At 44.7% G+C, this 26,380-nt stretch overlaps 1 protein-coding gene across 1 annotated transcript; it reads right to left on the reverse strand.

Moving 5' to 3' along the window:
* Positions 1-446: 446 nt before the first annotated feature.
* rnf19b (ring finger protein 19B) lies at positions 447-25,371 on the reverse strand (the record flags this gene model as incomplete). Its single annotated transcript, XM_080735446.1, has 10 exons — positions 447-915; positions 2,038-2,172; positions 2,314-2,503; positions 3,051-3,191; positions 3,548-3,662; positions 8,624-8,786; positions 9,573-9,717; positions 13,350-13,549; positions 24,596-25,125; positions 25,156-25,371. 10 exons carry the CDS (start codon positions 25,369-25,371, stop codon positions 447-449), a joined length of 2,304 nt encoding a protein of 767 aa, XP_080591572.1.
* Positions 25,372-26,380: the final 1,009 nt, after the last annotated feature.

Consider the following 26,380-nt stretch of genomic DNA (forward strand, 5'->3'; position numbering starts at 1 on the left):
TTTACCCACTGCTGTGCTTGGCAACGTTTCACCTAATTTCATTATTTATGTTTATCATATTATCTTGCGGCAAATTTGTACCTCTTGTTTTGCTCTTTTTTTGCTTAAGTAGCCAAGGCATTTTGCACCAAGAAGTAAACATAAAACATCATGTTATAAATATCTAAGAGGTAGAATCCCGAAAATAACCTCAGTGAGGACATTAACAGGTCAATAGATGGACAGATAAGACACACTGACAGGTAGAAGTACATAAAGGCTGTCTGTGTGTAAGAAGGTTTTGGTGAGTGAATCAAAAAACAGCCAACGAGAAACGGAAAAGTGAAACAATATTAAATCTATGAAACCGCATGAAAGCTAAAACATGGAATTGTCGGGGAGTTTCCTTTTTTTTTTTTTTTTTTTTTTTGCAATCCTGAGAGGCTGAGGGGTGGGCCTGTGTTCTCTCAGACATAGAGGATTACGTTGCTGTCTGCGGGACAGTGAAGGCCTTCGGTGGAGGGGTTCAGCGCTCGGCAGGACGGGGGCTGGGGCAGGGGCTGGTGGGAGGAGGACAGCGGGCGACAGCTCTTGGGGTGAGGCGAGTCGCAGTCGTCCGACGTCAGCTCGGCGATGTCGTCCGACTGCGTGTCCGACATCTCCAGGTCGCTGCGGATGCTCTCCGGCTGAGCCAGGGTGACGATGCTCTCCGGCTGGAGGCCCTCTCGGAGGGACGCCCCCGGCGACAGCCCCAGCTCGGAGCCGGACAGCGCCACCCCACCCCGCCTGGAGCTGCAGTCCTGAGGCTCCTCCCCTCCCGAGCCAATCGCCATGGCGCCTGTGCCCGGAGGCGGGGTCAGGTCCTCTTCGCTCGTCAGGCAGAGGTGGCTAGGTTTGGTCTCGATGTCCACCTGGATCTCCAGGTTGGTGCACTCCCTGCGGAGGAACAAGAGGGAAGGTTTTTAAAATGCTTATCATTAAATCCGGTTATTTTATGTACAGGTGGAGGGAGAATCAAGGAGAAGACCAGTTAGAGAGGGAAGATCTAGATCAAGAAACGTTAGACACACTTTATGTACTTCCTTAACACACACACACACGCGCGGTAGGAGAGGAGAGGAGAGGAGAGGAGAGGAGAGGAGAGGAGAGGAGAGGAGAGGAGAGGAGAAGAGAAGAGAAGAGAAGAGAAGAGAAGAGAAGAGAAGAGAAGAGAAGAGAAGAGAAGAGAATGGCTACAGCGCCATCCAATGTAGAGACGAGACTCGGGATTGGGAAATGAGAACGGTCTCCTGAACTATGACTAGGCTGTGAGCTGTTGAATGATCAGGTCATTAGTGACATGATAAAAAAGGAGCGTGAGTGTCTGTCTGGAACGCTTACAACCCCATCTAGTGATGGAGAAAGGACACTACAGCAAACTGCATGAGAGTTTTAAATTGCTTATAATTAAATCCGGTTATTATATGTACACCAGTAAGACTCCCTAAATCGGGAGATAAGCGACCGTCAGGTCGCATACACAAACTTTAGAAGGCAATGGTAGCCAATCAGGAGGGAATATGGGAAATGGGACAGATCCATGTTGATGACATGACTTTAGAGATACTGTGTACCGCTTTGCGTAATTTTAGGGCAAAATCTGTAGGAGCAGTATCCAAAAATGTGTTTTGCAAGTATCTGCCTCATGGTGGCGCAAGAAGAGGGCCACGTGAGAAATGAGGGGTGGAGGTTGTGGTTTGGCAGCCAAGGTGTGCAAAGTTTGGCTTGGATAGGGGCAACGGTGGCGGAGATATGAGTAGGGCAAAAGTGTGACGTGATGTGTGACGGACAGATGGACAGACTGACAGACAGACTGACTGACAGCCGGTGGAGGTTTTGATAGTAACTGCGATCTGACGGTCGCAATTACAACTGAATGATGTAGAGGGAGAATCAAGGAGAGAGAAGATCTACATCAAGAAAAGTTAGACACACTGTTATGTACACTCACACAGAGAAGAGAAGAGTACAGGGACATAATTACAAACAGCAGCAAACAAAGCAGTGATGACTGCGTACCTGTCAGGTAGTGTGTAGGAGGAGATGATGGATCCGGCCATGCCTCTGGTGCTGGCACAGTCACTGCCTGCACCCAGGCTTCCAGAGTCCCTCTGGGTTGACTCCTTAGCCAGCTCCCCTCCTTGCACCTCCAGCCTGGAAGGGAACAACACATGATAGATGAGTACACATGGGTCATAATCAGTTGTTTCTTTCAGGCGCAAGAGAGAGCATGTGGACACTCGTCTCTGTCGTCAGCCTACAGCTATTTTATTCTATCGTGTTTTTGTTTGTTACCTGCTATATTTGCCAGTACGGGCTCCCAGAGCGCCCCCTGCCAGGGTGTTAAAGTGGGGAGTGTCCCCGAGGCCCCCCGGTGCCACAGAAAGGCCCTCACTGGGAGAGGTGGTGCTCAGGCCACTGGCCGCCCCATCCAGACTGCTCTCACCCAGGCTGGGAGACTTGAGGGCACGCCACGCATCCGCCACTGAATGGGAGAAAGAAAGATCATTCTCAGATTATTATTATTATTTTTAATACATGCTTTATGAAAATACATTTGTTCTCTGATTGGACATTATATTGTCGTTGTCGAGTGAAAACCTTGTATGTCCAAAACCGTTCGTTTTGCATTCAACATTTTAAAAATGATTTAAACTAGTGAAAACAGCCGATCTACAAGCCGATCTACTTTTGTGCGACGGCCTTGTATGATGAAGCAGGGCTTTACTTTGCGAAAGAACGTACACATCTGAAACTTGGAGATACGAGGTTTCCACCCATACAACACCGATATTGTCCAAGACATCTGGCCTTATAACCCAGATAACTGGGTTATCTGTCAAAAGGTTAATATGTAGTGAAGCATGACCAAAAGACTTTCTGTTGTGCAAAGGTTAACAAAAAGCAGGTTCACTTTGCTGGAAAATAATTCTCTGACCCAGAACAATAGTGTGTTGCCTATAGCAACCACTCTAACAACATTAAAGGCAGAGGCACCAAACAGTGAAGATGTAAAAAAAGGGTTTCTTCACCTGTGATTGGTCCATCGTCCTCGTCAAAGTCTATACGTACGCCGCGCCCCTTCCCCCGGCTCACACCACAGCCCCCACCTCTGCACAGAGAGATGGGCACCACCCCGTAGACATATGCCAACATGATGGGCACACCAATACCTGAGAGAGACAGAGAGAGAGAGAGAGAGAGAGAGAGAGAGAGAGACAGACAGACAGAGAGAGAGAGAGAGAGAGAGACAGAGAGAGAAATGATTAGAGTACCAGTATTTAAAGGAGTAGTTCATCCCCAAAATGACTTTTTTTCTATTGATTACTCACGCCATGGAGACTTGATATCAATAATATTGTTTGTTTTTTGTCGCATTCTTATGACAACAATTTGATTACAATACATTTACCACCATTGATCCCGGATGGGGAGCGCCAAATCAGGAGCACCAAAGATTTTATTAATTTAAAGGGAAAAATATGAGAGAACAGACTGACGGAAATGTAGACCCTGTGCGGTTCCTTACCGACGCTGACAGTTGCTATGACCGGAGCAGTGATGATGGACAAGGCCACGCCTCCTGTGATGGCCAGGTTCCTCCTGTGACCAGAGCTCTTCTTCAGCTCATAGTGGGCGTGTATCTGCAAATAAAGGACAAGCATGAAGTGAACACATGAACACAAGAAGTGAACACAGCTTAACTGGACAAAAGTAACACCAGGGCTAGAAGGAACTAGCCTGGCATTGCCAGACTGATCACTATGGGATCAATCGCAAGTTCTCATGAATTAAAGCAAAATAAAATCTCATGATTGAAAAGCCCCACCACATTAGCGCAGTTTCCTAAACAATTAACACAATATGTATGATGTTTTTAACACAATATGTATGATGTTTTAGTAATATTGTTCCTGCTGTTACATACTGCCAACCAGGTGAAGAAATCACAGATTGAGGCTTTAATCTTTGCTTTGATGGAATATACAACACCATTGAGCTTTTATGGAAGATGCTTCTGAACATATTTGCTAGTTTGACCACTTCAAATGCTCAAATCATAAAATAGTAACTGAAAATAGCCTATCTAAGGTATCAATGCGTCACAGGTAAGCTGGTGTCAAAACATGCAGTTCTATAAAGTATCCACAAGAGGGTGGTATATCAATGTACCATTAAAGGTTGTGTACATCCAGTCTCTAAAGTTGCTGTTTTAACCATTGCCTGAGCGATTCCCACATTTCACGAGGAAATGAAAAAACATAATAGAACCGATTAAAAAATACCATGCAGGTAATTCAACAGCTCAGCAAATCATGGTAAACTGCCTGAAAACTGTCTGAAAACTGCCTTCCTGCTCTGTCAATTGCTGAAAACATAGCCAAGACAATATACATCCCCTAACCCAGCAAGCACGGTCAGGACCTGGACCAATCAGTGACGTCTCGATTGGGGCCAGATCAAGTCAAACCATGAATAGTCAGATCTGGCCTAGAATATCACCTAATTTCATAAATCCTGCCCACGAAAACGGACATCCTGGATTAATCAGAGAGGGTCCAATCGAGGCCAGATAAATATCATAACTAGTCAGATATGTCCCAGAATATAACCTTATATGCTCATATATCAACTAACATTACAAACAATATTAAAACAATATTCCTATAGTCCATATGGCGTCCTGGTAATGACATCAAGCTCATCTCCATATGGGCTGTGATCTGGCCTAGATCTGAACATCACCGGAGTCACCAGAGGACGTTATCATAACGTCATCATGGCGTGATTTGGCTTGCAGGGAAGGTTACGGTCAGACTGAACTTAGATTCTGCCTGTGGGGCACATCCTGCCAATGCTTTTCAATGGCAATGGATGGTTTTATTGTCTCCACCAGCCGAAGGCTGAGGGAGAGTATGTTTTCCCCTCCGTCCGTCCGTCCGTCCGTCCGTCCGTCCGTGCGTGCGTCCGTGCGTGCGTCCGTCCGTCCTCGCAGTTTGTGAGCAGCTAATCTCAGTCACCGTTGGCCCGATCGCTGCCAAACTGAGCACACACTCCCTGGATGCCAATCTAGAACCTCTGCCCCACATTTCTTAAATCAGCCTCATGGTGGCGCTATAACAGGCAGATTTGTGTGGCCTGGTTGTTACCAGCTAATCTCCGGCGCCGTTGGCCCGATCGCTGCCAAACTGAGCACACACACTCCCTGGATGCTAATTCAGAACCTCTGCCCCACATTTTTTAAATCAGCCTCATGGTGGCGCTATAACAGGCCGATTTGTGTGGCCTGGTGGAGACCTGTGCTCTTTTTTGTTCTTATTTATTTTTTATCCGTGAATGGCAACAAACCACTCTATTCCCACTGAAAAGCAGGGGAAAAAAGAGCACACTAAGTACAGAGTGAAAGGTCAAGTTTATCAAGTAATGACGGTTCAAGTGGTTAAATATCTGAAAACACAAATTTATATGAATCCAAAAGACTGATTGTGCTGTCAAACGATTAAACTACTGTATATGGAATCGATGAAAAGGTAGGGGTCCCTGCTTCAACTATCTTTCAACTAAACGTTGAAGACCCCCTGCAGTAGAGTTTGTGCAGAAATGGATAGATTACGTCACCATACCATTTATAAACTAAAAGGACTCCATTAACACCTTGTGTAGTTCGCATTGCTGTAGTGAGTAATGGAAGTTTCACTATGCTGAACATAACAGGAACCGAATGTCCTGACCTCTATATTTCTAGGAATTTACAACCATGCTTCTCAACAATGGCTGACCTCAATGACTGCTAGAAGCTGGGATAACGCCAAAACCAATAGAAATACATACTTTCAGTGACATTTTTGAAACACTGTAAATTGCAGGGAAGTGAAAGAGGCTTCCTTGTAAAGAACCAAGTCGGAACAGATGAAAGGGAAGTGAAATATTTGGCAACAAGTGCTGTGGCTTTCCATGTTACTAGACGTGAAATATTTGGCAACAAGCACTGTGGCTTTCCATGTTATTAACCGTTGTAGAATTACAACGGCTAATAACATCGCGTGCAAGTGCCACTGCTGCTGAGGCTGAAAGACAGACAAAATGCAAAGAAACAAAGGTGCTGTAGGAGATGTTTGCCCCATTTAGCTTTTTTACCCTGCCCACATTAACCACATGACCCCTAGCATTCATGTAATAGGTGAACATTCATCAAAATAGGAAACATTGTGAGCTGAGCTTGTAGATCGGCAATTTGCAAAGGGATTTGGTTGGTGTAGACCATACATGGGCAACTGGCGGCCCGGGGGCCACATGCGGCCCCCACCTTCACCTAATGCGGCCCGCAGGTTAATATTGCAATAGTGATATATTATTGATTTCAGCTGTTACAATTCCAACCATGCAAACGTGACTCACTTTAATTACATCCGTCTATATTATAGTAGCTTAATGACTCAGCACAAGTCTTTTTTGCGTCCAATATATTTGAATTGGAGTTCATAAAGTTAGCATAAGAACAGTCATATAAATGCATTTGAAATAAAAAAAATATATACTTCTCAGGAATCCAATTAAAATAGCTAAAAATAATTTCGGATTCCAATTAGCTAAAATAGCTAAAATAGCAGATCTACAAGCTCAAAACGCGCCACGCTGCGACGCGTTTTGAGCTTGTAGATCGACTATTTTTGCACATTTTGACTGTGTATGCCACTGTGTTGTGGCCCTCTGGAGTGAATGTGGAAATATAGTGGCCCACTCCATCATCGAAGTTGCCCACCCCTGGTGTAGACTGTAGAGTGAAAAAAGGGGTGGGGTTGCTCTAGCTCTCAAAGAAGGCGGTCGCATCCTTGCACCCCCCTCTCTCAAATCTTTTTCTCTTCAGCAAGAAAGGGCTAGTGGCAGCGCCGTACATGGCAGCAGCCGTGCACCCTTAAATGCACAAATACATTTCGTTGTACTGATTGTTACAATGACAAATAAACTCTAAACTAAGACTGAGTATAGACTCTTATTAGGTTAATGTGGTTAACGTGTGGCAGTGTATTGTAATTGGTCTTGTCCGTGTGAGTCTGTCCGACTGTTAAGCCCTATGCATACTGTAGCCAAACAGACGGCATGTGATGGCCCAGCAAGCACGGTTAGGACCTGGACCAATCAGTGACGTATCAATTGGGGCAAGATACAGCCCATATGGGGATGATCTTGACATCATTACCAGGACGCCATATGGACTTTTTTATGTTGGTTGAAATCAGGTGATATTCTAGGCCAGATAAATATCATAACTAGTTAGATATGTCCCAAAATATAACCTTATATGTTATATTTCAACTAACATTACAAATAATAACAATAATCCTGTCAAACAAAAAAGTCCATATGATGTCCTGGTAATGACATCAAGATCATCCCCATATGGGCTGTGATCTGGCCCCAATCGAGAAGTCACTGATTGGTCCAGGTCCTGACGTACTTGCTGCTGGGAGGTGCGGGTCAGTCTAGACTACAATATGACTTAATTCAGAGGTTCGGGTGGGCGGGAACAGAGCAAGGTTTGGCATTCCGCATCATTTCTGCATTCATTCAGCCCAGCTTCAGGTACATTCTGTCAGCACTAGCACTTAAAAGCAGCGGTAGTTTGGAAGTGACACAAGCCAACTTCCAGGATATACAAACAGTTCTGAAATCTCTTTCCCTCTCTAGTGACCATTCAATTAATCGCTAGAAAGGGAAAACTTCCATACACGTCCTCCATAAGAAATCCCACAGCGAGTCGCAGTTGCGATATCCAGGAATACATTTAAGCATCCGTTCCTCTCCCAGCAGTGCTGCTGGCTGTAGTGTAGCCTAGTACAAACTGCTCCACAGAGCTAATACAGCACTGCTGCTGCTCCAGGGAGTCTCCACTCGCCGCCAATGGGCGGGAGCAGTGTGACATTACTTTTAAAGGCCCAAAATAAAATCGGAGCGGGGACAGCCCTCCTGAAACGATTTCCCCTGTCTCTCCTAGTGTGGTATGCATTGGCCTTTAGGCTGCTCCACAGAGAGCATTACCTTTTGTCTAGAAAAGGTCATGGACTCAATGAAGGTCAAGGTGGAAATCATAAATGGATTTTCATGGAAGTTGCTGCGAAACCTGGGAATGATTATTAGTCTTCCCACAGTATATTTTTGGGTCGAAATACTCAAAGGTCAAAGTCGATCAATCAAGGTCTACGTTGAATAATAATCTGTTCAGAATAATATGTGGAATCTATTGACATATTGCAGTGTGACTATATTTAGGCTATATGCTATAACATTGTAACATTATGGTGCTTGTCCAAGTGATGATGATAACATGCCACACTACTTTTTGATATGTTCACTGCCTACAGATTTGTCTCCATTTAGCCTGTCTAATAAATATGTTGCACCATAATGATGTAATGACAGTCTACATTGCCCTGGGACTTTGTAAACAGGTGCACAATGCCAAAACATGTCATCACATGCTCTACTGAGCACACCTCAACTCATGTAATTATTCATAACTCTTTGACATCACTGTCAACTAAGATAATAATAATGATGATGATGATAATGATCATCATCGATATTATGACTGCTATTATCTCACCTTGCGCCCCACATAGACGGGAATGCCGATAACCATGGCAGGGACGGCGATGCCAGCAATGAGAGTGATGCCGACCGGAGCTCCTATCAGGGTGCCCAGCTGCCACAGAATCTTCTTCTTCCTGCTCCACGGCTTCTTCCCCCAGAAGGTACAGCCCGATGGACTGATGGAGAGAAGGGGAGAGAGAGAGATACGTTGAAATATAATAATGGATAATTACAGAAAGAAGAGGAAAGGAAATGTGAAGTGTAGAAGATTAGATGGAGTTATTTTCCATAAAGAAAAAGGTTATTGCCCCAATCTTTAAGTAAATGAAAGTGAATGGAGGGTTTACACCACTATTAGCTAGCCAGCACTGCAATTTCATGTTGACTTTTGTATTGAATGAACTGAAAGTGAACAGACGCTGTTGCTGGTAAATAGCTCAAAGACAGCCAACAACTGTTTGTTGACATGAATAATGATGATGAGAAAGAGGAAAACCCCACTGTGGCACAATCAGTGACATATACACACAGTATACATATTTACATGTAGTTATACTTAATCTGGGTTCCCAGAAGCTTTTCTCTTTTTTCGCCACGTACTATACAATACGTATATGGTAGATGTGCTTGTACTGTACATACGCAGAGGCTGAAAAGGGTAAAAGGTACAGAGCAGAGTCCTTCAACGGGGCCGGGGCCTGTGTAACACATATAAGTGACCACAGGAGTCTATGGGCTCTATTATGACTAGAGAGAGGTTGTGTATTAAACGACACTGTCTGGGAGCATTGTACAGTATGTATCTCATGTGTATTGGAGACTTGGAATACATATACATATAGTGTGTGTGTGTGTGTGTGTGTGTGTGTGTGTGTGTGTGTGTGTGTGTGTGTGTGTGTGTGTGTGTGTGTGTGCGTGCGTGCGTGCGTGCGTGCGTGCGTGCGTGCGTGCGCTCCTCCTACCTGAGGTAGTGCAGGTCAGAGATCTCCTTCATGCAGAGCCAGCAGAACTCACAGCCACAGACAGCGCAGGTCATGTGATTACAGCTGCCGTCGTTCATCTTGATGATGTAAGCGCCGCACCTCGGGCACGGCTTGATGTCATCAGCTGGGGACGGAAAACATGCCAGAGGTCAGCCGTTGAGGGCGATACTTCATTATTAATGATTAGAGTGAAGGTACGTGATTGGGAAGGGAACATTCAGACTCTTTCCTCAATCTGTTAGTGGCGTGTTAAAATAATATTTTGTACGAAATGATGGATGGTTGGAGGCACAGGCGTGTGTGTGTGTGTGTGTGTGTGTGTGTGTGTGTGTGTGTGTGTGTGTGTGTGTGTCTTAAAGGCATGATGAAAGGAAATGAAATGTTACTAATTGCTGTTGAATTACAAGGTGTTACATTATTTTATATTCTTCAGCAAACATCACCGGTGTTGAAGACATTTCTGTGTTTTCTTGAGGACAAACTCTTCTGCATCTTATCTTCTTAAAATCACAAACGGTATCAAGCAGATTCATTATATGTCATCAATTAAAAACAAATAGTTGAGTCAGAATCAAAACCAAACCAAACAAAACTTATGAACTTGCTCCTCTATTTTTTTTTTATATCTCTATTGGACTTCTCTCCGAAAGAAGTCTTACTCATTATAGTAATGGACTGGCTAATGAGAGCAATTTGACGGAAAGCAAAGGACATGCATGGAATCTATTAAAAACACTGTTTGAATGGTGGATTCCGGGAAAGCGAGCAATGACTGTTGCATATTTTTAGGGTTTTTGTTATTGTTTGTGTGCTCGTTATCCTGACGACACAGCTCAACCACACTCTCTCTCTCCTTCAATCTCTCCCACGCTCCAGCATTCTTTCTTTCCTTCTCCTTTTTCCTCCACTTCTTCTCTCTTTCTCCTGATCTTCCCTTCATCGTTTCATAGTGTGGCACTCGGTGCCGCACTATGAGCTTGTATATCTGCAGTTTTTTAATTGCGACCATACAGTAGGTCGCAGGTGAAAACCAGCACATCTTGTACACGTATCCGTGTATCTCTGAAGGTCACGCCCGACACTGTGGTTCCCCTGACACATCACTGTGACATCACAGGTGATATCACAGGTGACATCACTTATGTAAAAGTCCATACTGTATATGGGTATTCCCCAGAATATGAAGATCCCTGATGTCATCAATATAAAATCACTGGCTAGATAGCCAAGACGTGGCCCATATCCGTGTGGCTGGTTCAGATAGGGATCTCCATGTATGGTCATGAAAGATATTGTATGTTGTGATGTCATGGGAACCACTCTAACAGAAACCCTTTTATGCCCATATATGGAGATCCCCGATGTCATCAATATTAAGCCCATATCTAAGAGGACTTCATAAGGGAATGCCCATATCTGTGTGGCTGGTTCAGACAGGGATCTCCATGTACAGTATGGGCATAAAAAGAATGTACTATATACAGTACATCTCCATATATGGGTACATGGGGTATGGGTAACTGGTCCGATATACATCACTGGCCAGATGGCCAAGTATTGGGGCGAGGTCGCATGTCGCCCTGAGGCGTCTTACTAGTAGCTAAAGTATCAAATAATGTATAAAGTGGTTAAAATCTAAAGTGGCACAGATGCGTTCCAGGTCTTAATGGAGTCATGCAGCAAGTACTGGGAGCTGGTGTGGCGTTCCACCTCAGCACCTCATCTACCAGGGGTCTGGTGTGGTGTTCCACCTCAGCACCTCATCTACCAGGGGTCTGGTGTGGCGTTCCACCTCAGCACCTCATCTACCAGGGGTCTGGTGTGGCGTTCCACCTCAGCACCTCATCTACCAGGGGTCTGGTGTGGCGTTCCACCTCAGCACCTCATCTACCAGGGGTCTGGTGTGGCGTTCCACCTCAGCACCTCATCTACCAGGGGTCTGGTGTGGCGTTCCACCTCAGCACCTCATCTACCAGGGGTCTGGTGTGGTGTTCCATCTCAGCACCTCATCTACCAGGGGTCTGGTGTGGCGTTCCACCTCAGCACCTCATCTACCAGGGGTCTGGTGTGGCGTTCCACCTCAGCACTTCATCTACCAGGGGTCTGGTGTGGCGTTCCACCTCAGCACCTCATCTACCAGGGGTCTGGTGTGGCGTTCCACCTCAGCACCTCATCTACCAGGGGTCTGGTGTGGCGTTCCACCTCAGCACCTCATCTAACAGGGGTCTGGTGTGGTGTTCCATCTCAGCACCTCATCTACCAGGGGTCTGGCACATTGAGAAGGGGATAGACTCCCATGTTGGCCTGATATACCCACAATAAGCCACTCAACCTATGAGTTCCTCCCTTGCTCGCCCGCTCTCTCTTTCTCACTCCCCCTCCTCAAATCCTCTCTCTAGCTCTGTCTCTCTGAAATACAGAGAGATCGAAAGATAAAACAACCAGGACAGGCACACATACTGTACAGTCAGACCGACAGACGTACAGACATGGCAGAAAGATAGACAGACAGACAGACAGACAGACAGACAGACAGACAGACAGACAGACAGACAGACAGACAGACAGACAGACAGACAGACAAATAAAGTGACAGTCAGACATAGAGAGAGAAAGAGTGGCCTGGTTTTGATTAACAGCTACCCCTGCAAGTCAATAGCAGCCTATTAATATCAGACCCTCTGGATATTTGGCTGGGGGACAGAGAGTGTGGATGATGCATTATTAAGAGAGAGAGAGGGGGGGGGGGGGGAGAGAGAGAGAGAGAGAGAGAGAGAGAGAGAGAGAGAGAGAGAGAGAGAGAGAGAGAGGAGGTTGGCTGAGGACAGCCCAGAGGGTTCCATTTAATACATTTTAATCAAAGCTGGATTAAACACACTTGTTCACGCACGCTGGTGCGAGCACACACACAAGACCTACAGAGAATCCTGTATGTCCCACATAGCTCACCAAACTGTATTTATCACAGAATCACTGTGCACACTGCTTCTTACACATCTCATGACACATGCCAATCCTGATACTCGTGTAGTCCAAAACAGCAGACTCACACAAGCGCATGTGTGTACACACACGTGCATGCATGCACACATGCACATACAGTACACACATACTGCAGACATGGAGACAAACAGACAGAGGTGCAAGGAGTGTTTTTTTGCCAAAATGAGGAAATGTCAAGGGAAGACATGCGCGCGTGCGTGCGTGCGCGCGCGCACACATGCGTGTGTGTGTGTGCGTGCGTGCGTGTGTGTGTGTGTGTTTGTGTGAGAGACTGTGTTTTGGTGTAGGCATGTGTATGTAAAGGGGAACACACTCCGCCTGCGGACAGGCTGCGCACATTTTTCACCGCACGGCAACGCCTGGAAATAGAACAGTGGCGCATCGGAGCGGCAGGCGAGGCGTGACCGTGCGTCTGACGCCCTCTGTGTGGGTAGGGTCATTGAAAATAAAGGGGGCGGCTGTTTTGACGCGCGTCGTCGTCAGCCGGTGTCTGTTCCCCTTAAGCGGGTGTATTTGGGTATATACTTGTACTTATGTATTTATTTGGGTATGTGTTGTGTTTGTGTGTGTGCGTGCGTGTGCGTGCATGTGTGTGCATTTGAGCTTGCTCGCGTACATACATGCGTGTATGTGCACGTGTGTGTTTAAACATAATATGTCCTCGCACTTGCGAAGCCTATTTGTGTATGGATAGGCATGTATATGTTTAGGTATGTCCTTGAACTCGTGTGCTTGCAGCTACAGTCCACTCACCAGGCCCTTGCTCTTGGGTGTAGCTTGGAGAGTGGTTGCTGTGTGTGTGCAGGGACTGCGCCCTCTGCTGGCGGGCAGAGTCACAGGTCTGGTTGGGATGCCAGGCCTGCTTGCAGTGGTAGCAGAACTCTGCCCCGCAGCCCTCCCTACGACACACCAGTCTTGGGCAGCTGGCACAGCCAGAGGCGATCACTGCAAACCTGTGGCACGGGCACACACACACACACACACACACACACACACACACACACACACACACACACACACACACACACACACACACGCACACGCACACGCACACAAGGAAGGAAGGAAGGAAAGAGACGATTAATCAATGCAGATGCATCAATACAGACATGACTGAATTACTATACTGAGAGAGAGAGAGAGAGAGAGAGATGTAATGCAGAAAAAAGCTAAATGATGTAACACAAAAGGCTAAATTATATTACTGGGTGAACAGAGAAAGAGAGATGGGACTGATTGTGACAGACAGAGAGAGAGAGAGAGAGAGGGAGAGAGAGAGAGAGAGAGAGAGAGAGAGAGGGAGATGAACTGATCTGTAAAAAGTATGAACAACATTAAAAGTGAGGGCAGAGAGACCATTTAGAATACTGAGAAAGCAGTATGGATTTAGAATTTCATGTTGTATTGATTTTGGCACCATTGGAGGCAAATGTTGATCAAAATAACACAATTTCTTGTAAAAATAAAACGTGTGAAACCTCTTGTAAATTAAGCAACGGAGATGTTTAACTATAATTTAACTCTTGAGAGGGTAAAATGAAACCAAGTGGACCTGTAAGGGTCCTCTCCATCATTTAGCTGGGGGACCACCTTGAACCCCCTCAAGGACCACTGGTTGAGAACCACTGCTTTATATTATAGGACCTTTTGCTAAAGGAGAATATATTTAAGTTCTACTGATGCAGCCTGTAACTATAAAATTGTGCATTTATTTAGCTGCTTCATTCAAGGCGCTTTACAGAGATTGTGCATTACATTCACACACACATCCATACACCGATGGCAGTGGAAACCATGCACGGCACCAAACTGCTCATTGGGAGCAATTAGCGGTTCAGCGTCTTGCTCAAGGACAGTAACTCTAGGGGAGCCCAGGATCGAACTGGGAACCTTCTGGTTGCCATGCGGCCACTCTACCCCTAAGCCACTGCTATCCTTAACAGAAGTAGCTATGCTGTTTCAATGGTGCAACAGCTTTCACACAAGTGTTCTTCACAGGACTGAACAATGGTGCACTACAAGTGCTCCAAGTGAACAATTAGAGTGCAGCGTAAATAAACAAACGCTGGGCATTTGTTTGCGCTTCAAACATTCCTTAGCAGAAAAAGCAGGTCTCAAACCAGGTGTGGCTTCCTGTGGCACTGCTAGCAAATATCTCTGCATCTCTGCTTTAGACAAATGGTGGTTTGGTTGGTATAGCAATACTGTCACAGGGGAAGGCCAAAACTGTGTGTGTGGGTGTGTGTGTGTGTGTGTGTGTGTGTGTGTGTGTGTGTGTGTGTGTGTGTGTGTGTGTGTGTGTGTGTGTGTGTGTGTGTGTGTGTGTGTGTGTGTGACGTGTATCAGCGGGAAAAGGAAGACAGCAGATAATGATTTTAATCATCATGTGGTTTGGCATCATGGAAATGCAGCATTGTCGCAGGGGAAGGCCAGAACTCTGTGTGTGTGTGTGTGTGTGTGTGTGTGTGTGTGTGTGTGTGTGTGTGTGTGTGTGTGTGTGTGTGTGTGTGTGTGTGTGTGTGTGTGTGTGTGTGTGTGTGTGTGTGTGTGTGTGTGTGTGTGTGTGTATGTGTGTGTCTTAATTTTTTTTCTCTCCAGATTCTGTTATTCTGGTAACCGAGGGGACCTGTTGAAGTACAAAGCAGCAGAAGGCACAACACAGGTTGCTCCAGCAACCTACACAGTAAAATACAGAGTGTTCCCTTTCTTTGACCCCCACAGGTTAATTTGACTGGGTGGGAGAACATTCCACATCCAAGCTGTGTCCCATTAATGGTGGATATTCCAACACAGCAGAGACAGAGAGCGAGAGGAAGACAGACATGGCAGTATGTACAGTACTTTGGAGAGAAGGAACAACATAAGGAGACAGAAAGACAAAGACTCAGTAGAGAAGGGGAGAAGAGGAGATGTGAGGGGAAGCAGGGAAAGGAAATGGAATGAAAAGACATACTGTAGAGAGAGATGGATATTCTACTGTTTAGACGGTTTGTAGTTTACCTATGATTCTAGATTACTAATATTTCTATTTACATTTGATGTATTACCTCGTATTTTCCCTGCTTAAAATGTAAATTGTAGTAATACTGTGTACTGTACATTTAGACACAAACATTGTAAATTGTAGTAATACTGTATAAATTTCATATCACGATTATTGTGACCAAAGAAATCACGATTTACGATATTAGCGCGATAATCAAAATATCCCCAAGACCCCAACATCCATTATCCTGGGGTGGAACATTTGCCAAAAAATAGCAGATCTACAAGATCTCAACGTGTCTCGTAGATCGGCTATTTTTTGGCCAAGAGATTTGGTAGAGAGTGAAAAAAAAAATGTATCAAGTATGTATATTAAGTACCTTTTACCAATTATAGAGGGTTTAAGTGGTACCGGATATGCAGCTCGGCAAATAAAAGGTGAATTGATCCCAGTGCATGACGGATGACGATATCACGATAAATTAAATCTCCACTATACGATTATCGTGAGTGTTTTTTATCACGATAATATTGCTTATCGTCTCATCCCTAGTGTTGACATACTGTGTCTGGAGAAGAAGTGACCGCAACGGAGCCATGTCGGTGTGTTCACTGTTCACCCACATGCAGACACCTGATATCCCTGCTGGCCCACTAAATGCCTGGCGGAGACGACACCGCCGTTGTTATTCAACAGCACCCTGTGTGTTGCACTGACTCACTGCTGTGCACGTTCACACGCACACACGGCAGAATCTATTCTAGAGCAGTGGTTCTCAACCTGTGGCCCCCCCAAATAACTGGCAAAACACCTAGGTTTGAATGGATAATATAACGTTAATATTAATAAAGAACAAATGGGCCCTGGACCGCTGGTGTAGCTGCCGTGTTGTTGAAGTGGTCAGATGGGTGTGCCGCGAATGCTTTCAATATTCTTCTCGTGCAGGGGTCTTCAACGTTTTCAGGCCACGGACACCTTAGCTGAGAGATGAAGCAGGGACCCCCACTAAGTATTTTATAAAATTGTGTTGCATGTTAAAAATGTTCTTAGATTTCTTAGATAGCTTAGACTTGTTTGACAGCACTATATCATCAGTGTATGTTGTTTGGATTAATGTGTATTTTTAGACATTGAACCACTTGAACCGTCAATACTTGGTATAGCAATACTGTCTGCAATATAGTCTGGCTGCCCTTCTTTTCCCTCTACGCCAAACCTCTTTGCCAAGGGGTTGTGGGCTTGTAGATCGGCTATTTTTGGCTAATATTCCACACAGAATAGGGATGCTAGGGTTCAGGTTAGTGTAGAAAAAATGAAGTTCCTATCACACAAAGATTTGGAGGACCGCTGTAGTAACTCTAAGGACCCCCTGTTGAAGACACCTGTTCTAGTGGGTCCAGAAAAGGTTGTGTTAAAGCGTGTGTCAAAATGGCCTCGTGCGGGTACGCTCTCAAAGGACACGTGTCACAAGCACAAGCTTGTCGTTGAATTAAGAGGGACCTTCGTGCACAAACACCAGCGTGTCCAGACAGATGGACAGACAAGTGCTCACTCACACAAATAGACACACGTGCAAACGCTGCGTCCAGTGAGTGAGCATGTAATGACGTCTTTAATTTTAGTCCCAACTCCTGTTTCCCCTGGCAACATTCCCTCTATTGCTGCATCGATAGTCACCATGGCAACTGACAGCCAAGGGGAAACCGGCAGCGGGACGGTTCTTTGCACTTATTGGATATCCTGCCATGTCAATCACGCAGACGGAAGTTTGATTGGGTGCAATAAGGAGGAACAGTGCAGGGGCAACAGACCGAGTTAAGAAAATCCAGATGGTAGAGGTAGAAGAAAGTGTATGTGTGTGTGTGTGTGTGTGTGTGTGTGTGTGTGTGTGTGTGTGTGTGTGTGTGTGTGTGTGTGTGTGTGTGTGCGCGCGTGTGCGTGCGTGCGTGTGTGTGGAACTGAGTGTTGGAGGGAGAGATAGAAGGAGGGAAGGTACTGTATGAGAGCAGTTGTGAGAGGTTATTTGAGGCAGTGGTGGAAAAAGTACTCACATTTTATACTTCAGTAAAAGTGTCAATACTGCAAATTTGTAGAAATACTCTGTTACAAGTAAAAGTCCGGAATTCAAAATGTACTTGAGTAAAAGTACAAAAGTATTGGCATCAAAATGTACTTAAAGAAACAAAAGTAAAAGTACAAAATGTCTGAAAATAACAGAATCTACAAGCTCACAACGCGCCACGATGCAACATGTTGTGATATCTGCAAAGTAACTAGTAACTATAGTTGTCAAATAATTGTATTGGATTAAAGTACAATATTTGGATCCGAGATGTAATGGAGTAGAAGTAAAAGTATTGGAAATACTCAAGTAAAGTACAAATAACTCAAAATGTTACCTAAATACAGTACTTTTACCCATTTAGGCCTAGAATTATTGAATGCTTTAACCAGTGAAAAATAGAAGATATACAAGCTCGGCACTCTGTGCCGCGCTGTGAGCTTGTATATCTGCTATTTTTCAATAGTTAAAGCATAAAATAATGATACACAATAATGTGTACCCTTAAGTAAAGGTACTTAGTTACTTTACACCACTGATTTGAGGCCATATGGCTCATCAGGTTGGAGCCAGCACACAGACAGATTGTAGCAACATACATGTTACAGTGTAACAGATCTGACAGACCGCCACGCATTGTGCTTAGTGACATGTTACTATGTAACCACTGGGTATCTGCACCTTTCCCAAGTACAAATGTAATACTTTTAAGGCTTTTTAATACCTCTGAAAAGAAAAATAATAATACGATTACCGCGGCAAAAGAATCGACAAACGTTTACTGCTATTGCATAATTTATTGAATTGCATTGGATAAAGACGCGTTGTGTAGTTGTGAGCTTGTAGATCTGCTATTTTAAGTACATTTTGATGCCACGCGTTGTGTAGTAGTGGCTGTTCGCAAGGTCTGTTTCTGACACGTGTTGAGTAGTGACAGGTTGCTGCAATGTGTTTTCCTCAGACAAAAATAGGTTTCAACAGCACCTATGTGTTGAGTCACTCTTCTTCAGAAAGGGTTCCCGTGTTAAAGCTTGTCAGTTCTTGTGTGGACACATTTGCTACGTGACGACAACACAACATTTCCAGTCAGGGACTGGGGCGTCACAAGGGGGGGAAAGTGGGACTGAGTTACCAGGGCTCCAGGTGGAGGGGCCTTAATTATTGTATACTTTAGCTATTGAAAATTAGCAGATAATACAAGCTCACAGCGCGGCACCTGCTATTTTTGAAAAGTCGTGAAAATGTGTGCAAATCTTTGAATATATCTATTTTTTTAAGCGAACATTTGTAATTCAAATTTTGCTTCTGGGGGGTCACTGGAACGAAATATTTTGAGATGGGGGTCCGTGGCCAAATACATATCATTTTGGGGGTCCTTCACATGACAAGGTTTGAGCACCACTGACATACAGTAGAAACATAGGTTTTAAAAAAAACCTTAGAAGGATTTGAAATATTCAAAGACTTTTCACGATTTTTCAAAAATAGCAGAGCTCGGTGCCGCGTTGCAAGCTTGTACAGTATATCTGCTATTTTTCAATAGTTAAAGCACAAAATAATGAACCCCTCCCCCTATGAAGAACATTCATGGGGGGGGGGCCGAAGTGAATCCTTGTACCCTGGGCCCAGAACTTGGTGCGACACCCCTGGCTACGTGACGATAACTCAACATTTCCAGTCAGGGATCAATGTTGTTTTTTTCTAATCTTCACTTCTGTTGTCCTTGCTTGTCTTGTCTTCTCTTCCCTTCTCGTCTCCTTGCTTCTCTTTGCCCTCTCTCCTTTCATCTTGCTCTCTCTTCTATAATCCTCTTGCCTTCTCTTCTCCCCTGCTCTTAGGCCTGAGTGGGCAGAGAGGCTGTCTAGCAATCAGAAGGTCTCCGATTCGCCCACTCATGCAGCCCACCTTATAGTATGTGTCAAAGACGAATTTTCCTCGAGCAAGACTCAGTCTTGACCCCTAACTGCTCCCTGGGTGCTATATTAATGGCACTTGCCCACGGCAAAAAATTTAGATTTTCTATTTTACACAACATCTTCTTATTTTGATCATAATACAAAATTACTGCATGTCTCTCCCCCATAACTCTGAGAGTCTACAAATGGAACCAAATGGACCCGTGTACACTCTCAGAGTTGCAGACCTGTTACTGTATGATCATTCAGGCCTATCGCTTTATGTGTTTCTGGTCATATTATTGTCCTGACATTTTGTATGTCCGTGGCAAAGGCCACAAGCCAACATGGCAATGACCCCTGTTAGGAGGAAGGGTTAAATGCACGGGAAAACCTTCATGTACAGTGACAACCTATTCTCTTGACACAGACAAAGATAAACTACAACATGACGTAACGTTATTTCCATAATAATGCGAATCAATCAGTTTATTCTCGCTAGTCACGCTACGAGTTAGAATAAAAGATGAACATACCAAACGATTATTATACCAAATGAAACGAAACGACTATACCAATTTAAAACAATTCTAAACATGTTGGAGGTGCACAGCAAAATGCTATTGATCCCAGGTTAGTTGATCTCCAGTCAGTCAGTCTGTCAGTCAGTCAGTGAGTTGTGACCTCATGGCAGGTGTGTAGGCTGTAGGGATGGGACGATAAGCGATATTATCGTTTATCGCGATAAAAAACACTCACGATAATCGTATCGCGGAGATTTTCATTTATCGTGAAATTGTCCTCCATCATGCACTGGGATCAATTCACCTTTTATTTGCCGAGCTGCATATCTGATACCATTTAAACCCTCTATTGGTAAAACGTACTTATAATATACGTACTTGATACAGTCTTTTTTTCATGCTCATCCAAATCTCTAGGCCAACAGAATTGCCGATCTACAAGCTCACAACGCGTCGCAATGCGACGTGTTGTGAGCTTGTAGATCGGCAAATGTTCCGCCCCAGGATAATGGATGTTGGGGATATTTTAATTATCGTGATAATATCATAAATCGAGATTTCATTGGTCACAATAATCGTGATATGACATTTTCATATCGTCCCATCCCTAGTAGGCTGCTGACATTGAGAAAGAGCCTGTCAGAGGTTCATATCTACAGAGCCAGTTACACAGAACACATGGGTTCTGTGTAACTGTTGCAGATTGTGTATTATCTATCCAGCAATATCCTGAGTAGTTACTGAACTAATCTAACTAAGAAGAATGGACCCGTTTGTATCTGCTCGTTCTTGGGATATGCGTTTATACAAACACACAATTCTGTGCTTGATGATGAATTTTGATTGATTCATTGATTGAATACTTTATTAGTCAGAAATCTAAACAGCACGAGGTACAGTAAGACATTAAGGCTAAAAGGATAACACAAAAAAGTCCTGTATATGTGTCATATTGTGTGTGTGTGTGTGTGTGTGTGTGTGTGTGTGTGTGTGTGTGTGTGTGTGTGTGTGTGTGTGTGTGTGTGCGCGCGTGCTCGTGCGCGCGCGCACGCGCGCGTGTAGACAACTCATTGGACTAAAACAAATTATAAAACAGCAGAAAGAAAGCTACCTGACACATTGGAGAGAAGCAACCCAAAAGCAGACTAGAATGCTATTTGGCCCTAAACAGAATACCTGAGCAAGGTGACCGACCCAAAACAAAGAAAATGTAATTAATGGTACAAGTGTCATATAAGCAGTTCAATGGATGACCTACAGAATATATTTAGCGGGTTTGTTTTGAGTCTTATGCCATCAGTGACGCATAGTAGCTGTCCTACTCATTTACATGAACCAGAAGACAAAGTCCACATTATGATGCACACACACACACACACACACACACACACACACACACACACACACACACACACACACACACACACACGCAATTTATTACCTCTATTTAATCAGACACCTCTCATTTGATTCCAGAAACATCCCCCATGACCTAATCACCCGCACCCTGTCTGTTCCATGCATAACCACATGATGGAGAGAGCTGCGGCGTTCTAACCCACTTAACAGCGCCACATCGCTCCGTTTGTTGTATGAAAAAGGCATACCAGAGAGAGAGAGAGAGAGAGAGAGAGAGAGAGAGAGAGAATAAAGAAAAAGGAGAATGAGAGAATGACAAGTTGAGAGAGGATTGGGTGAGAGGGGAAGAAGAGAGGCAGAAAGAGAGAGAGAAACAACAACGGAAAGTGGCACTTAGAGAGACAGAGAAAAAGACGAGAGATAAAAGGCAATCAGAGGAACAGAAAAAAAGATAGAAGGGCAAAGCAAGAAAAATAAATTGTGTGTGTGTGTGTGTGTGTGTGTGTGTGTGTGTGTGTGTGTGTGTGTGTGTGTGTGTGTGTGTGTGTGTGTATGTGTTTGTGTGCATGTGTGTGTGAGTGCTTTCATGCGTGCATGTTTGGGGAAATATAGATAGATAGATAAAGGTCTACAGCCATTAGCGCGATAACATTGATGAGAGACAGCCGCTTGAGTTAACATTGTTATGAAAGGCTCATTGTGCTGAAGCAAGCCTCTATAAGGAACTGCGCTGCTTAACTGCACTGTTAAAAAGCTGAGTCATTCTCAATGTGTGTGGGGATCAACACAGATTTGTTTATGTTAATAGTAACACATTTGGACGGAAAACTTGAGAGGATATCATAAATGAATGTACTGAAAATTACACCAATATTATGTGCTATCACAATTTAACCATTCAAAACCGGGATAGCATTTGTGCCATTTTAGATTTTAACCACTTTAACCATTATTTTATACTTTGGCTATTCAAAAATAGCAGATGCACAAGCTCATGGCGCTTCATTTCGTGCACGCTATAGGCTTGTAGATCAGCTATTTTTTTTAAATCTTGAAAATGTGTGCAAATTATTATTATTATTATTAATGATATGACAGTAGCTTGACAGGAACTGGGGAGAGAGAGATTGGGAGTGACACGCAGGAAAGGCCATCAGGACTCGAACCCGCGACAAGCTGTCAGGCTACGTACAATCGTACAGTAGGTGCACGGACCGCTAAGTCAGCGGTCCGGGTCTAAAGCAAACATTTTTAACTTAAATCTTTGCTTCTGGGGGTCTCTGGAACAGAATGTTTTGAGATGGGGGTCCGCGGCCAAATACATATCATTTTGGGGGTCCTTGAAATTTTTCATCAGTCAATCAAGACGAAATACCAGCCCATGTCAAAGGCCTTCTGTTGTTGAAGCCACTGCTACTGTATCTCCAGTTACAATCTTACCACAAACTAACTAGCAGTTCCATGGAATCAAACTCTCACTGAGTAATGCTTCATTTATACGGTACTGCATGCGCAAAAAAAAGAGAGAAGAAAAACTAGTCAATCTACAAGCTCACAGCATGTCACGATGCATTGCGTTGTGAGTTTGTAGATCGCTATTTTCGGGACACCAGCACGCAACCACGTAATCAGGCATAACATGGCAAAGTTCCAGCCATATTTGTGGCTGAACACACTGTGGAGTGAGAGTTACTCACTTGAATTGATTTGCTTCCTTCTTCTACATTTCACATTTCAATTTTCCTAGAAGAAGGTAAATCAATTCAAGGACACACCTGCGAGCATGCCGAGCAACAATTACTAAGGTTCTCTAAATATAAATGTATTCCAAACTATACGCCCTCATTCAAACAATTCGTCTTTAAAAGGCCCGTCACCTTTTAAGAGCAGTGGCGTTCCACAGGTCGAGGGCTTAGGGGCCTCAAGCCTTGCACATACCAAGCCCCTATGATCTCTTACTCTTATTACTGTTTGTTTTATTTGTCATACTCTTTCATTATCTTAAAATTTCCCTTCCCAGATACTGTATTATTTATTCAGCCAAAGAGTGAAACAGAGCTTATGCCGATTATACTGGGACTATGGTTGATCTGGTATTTAGTCTGTAGACAAGAGCAAAGCGGAGATCATGGTATAATTTTGCTCCCCGTGTGTGAGCAACTCTGTTGTTCTTCACACTGGTAAGTGGCAACCTTTACATGCTAATCTTTGTGGAATATGGTAAGAACTGGGAAGATTAGCCACTCAGATATAAAATAGCATTCTTATTAACATTAATAGATTAATAAATTAAACAAGCTAATGAACTAGGCTACTAGTAATCTCTGGCTGGTAACTGATCAAACACATGATGTTGAAGGCATAAGTTTGTATTTAAAATCTTCCTTGGCTGATAGTGTCATGTCATTTGTGGTTTGTTGAAAAGTACCAACACATCTCACCACCATAAACGCTCCTGGAATGTATTTATTGAAAAGAACAACATTTTGAGATATGTGGTCTTTATCAGGTCCATGGACAGGAGACAGGTTCTTTTCAATCAATACACACTGGGAACATTTACACTTTGGAACTTTACTCTTTTATATACAGCATCTGTGGAAATGGAACTTGAATGTGCGTGCATTATTATTGGACTGATTTGTAGTGTGGTGTTCTTATTTGTTTAGTCATAATGTTTAAATATATGGGTTATTCACAATTTCTTACTACATCTATGGTTACTTGATAGGGTCTATGTCTGAGAAAGCGCAGCGTGTTTTAGTCACCGTCCCCATGCAGATAGCTGTTGCGTTGCTTAGAGCATTGCTCCTCAAAGTGGATTCCAGAGACTCAGTGGGTTCCTACTTCCTTTAGGGGGGTCTAAATTGACCTATACCCACACAAGTCTGTAACTCTGACAGTGTCAAATTGGAACCAAATGAACCCTAACGGGTCCATTTGTACACTGCCAGAGTTAAGGGGAGACCTTGTAATTTGACAGTTTGAGAAACACTGGCTTAGAGAATAGGAAACACTGCAGGCCTAACAAACATAAAACTCATAGCTGGGGATCGATGGACCCCTAAACCACGTATTTCAGTGAAGGTGTTACAAAATCATTTCACTACATATTCAGACATAAGTAATGCTCGTTTACATTCGGAAAGGGACAACAACAGCAAGTCTCTTACCCGCAGTCGGGGGCCGGGCACCAGCGGCAGTCGGGGTCCGAGGCGAGGCAGCGGCGGAGCAGGAACTCCTCGTACTTCCCCAGCAGCGCGGCGTCGTCCAGGATGTCGGCCACCTGCCGCGGGGACAGACGCTCGGCGCACTCGGGGCAGCTGAGCTGCACGCGGCTCTCGGTGATCTCGATGCGCAGGTACTGCCGCAGGCAGCACAGGCAGGAGCGGTGGCTGCAGCCCTGCAGCTCGGGGAGCTGCTCGGCGGGCTGCCGCACCAGGCACAGCGGGCACTCCAGGAGCTCCTCCCCTGGGGGGGACTGGGGGGCTTCCTCTGCGCCCAGGGAAGTCCTGCTGGACGAGAGGGGCTCGTCTGAGGCCGCCGCGGGGGGCGTGGTGGCCTCCTGTGGGATGGCGAGGGCTGCGGCGCCCGGAGTAGCAGCAGCATCGGCGGTTGGTGGTGGTGGGGTGTTGTCGGTGGCGTTGGTGTTGGGGTTCAAGGTATGAGGGAGAAGTTGTTGGAGTTGCTGTGCGTGTTGTTGTTGTTGTTGTTGTTGTTGTTGTTGTTGTTGCTGTTGTTGTTGCTGTTGTTGTTGCTGTTGTTGTTGCTGATGATTTTGCGATAGAGGCGGGGCAGCCCCTGCCTTGGCACCGCGGGAACCCCGTTTGCTGTGGAAGAGACTGTGGAAGGAGATGCGTCCCTGGCGCTTACCCGCCGCGCGGCATTTGGGCTTGGGCACGCCGCTCACAGAGGAGTGAGGCGACTCCGAGTCTTTCTCAGATCCCATCTTGCCCTCTGATAAGGCTTACTAAGTCAAACGCAGTGTCACACACAAACACAGTCTCTCTCCGTACACACAAACACTCTATTAGTCAAAAACCACAGAACCACACACACACACACACACACAAGGGAGGATTTGTCCACTTGCGAAACCCAATCAGGAATGCAGTAGATACTTGCTCTTGGCAGTAACTAAAGTCCAACCTCTCCCCCTGTGAATATCTTCCTTTTACGAGTAGCACACGCAGTGCAGGAAAAGCCGGTGAGAAGATAACAGAGAATTTAAAACAGAAAGAGAAAGAGAGATTGCAGCAAAATCCCCCTATTTAGCTCAGGCAGACGTCTCTTAAAACCTTAGTGGTTTATTACGCTCAGAAAGGTGAAGAGGTTACGATTGTGGCCAAACTGGAGTTGGTTTTCATCCTCTTGGTTAGTGTCAACTAAAAATAAAAGACTGTATATAGTATATATAATATTGTTTTAATCTCCTGTTAAAAAAGGAGAAGACAACAAAACAGTCAAGTAAACCCCCAGAAATCAGCAGCTGTGTGGTGACAGGTCAGAATGCTCCTCAACTCCTCAGCTTTGGTGTGATATCCTCCTTGGATGTTGGCAGAAATCCCTCCTCCGCTCTCGGTTCTCTCTTTCAGGTCCTCTGCTCGTTCTCTCTCTCTCTCCGTATCTGTCTGTGTTTCTGTCGGGGAAGAGGAGAACAGGAAGTTAGCTCAACGAGCATGCTCAGTATGACACACCTCTCTCTCTCCCTCTCTCTCTCTCTCTCCTCCCCCCCCCCCTCCCCCCTCTCTGACTCTCTGCTGCGTTTTGACATGCTCGCTCACTCTTCGAACTTACAGCTCGGGGTGGATATTCAGACCAACTCGCATGACACACACAGACTGGACGTGGCAACAATTTAGACAGTAACAACTCTGACAGCTCAAAGTTAACAATAACAACATACCGTAAGCCCTCTACTTAGTCGTACAATGAGCAGCGGAAAATAGCAGATCTGC

This window comes from Nannobrachium achirus (genome assembly GCF_963921795.1).
Source record: "Nannobrachium achirus genome assembly, chromosome: 10".
Classification (NCBI taxonomy): Eukaryota; Metazoa; Chordata; class Actinopteri; order Myctophiformes; family Myctophidae; genus Nannobrachium; species Nannobrachium achirus.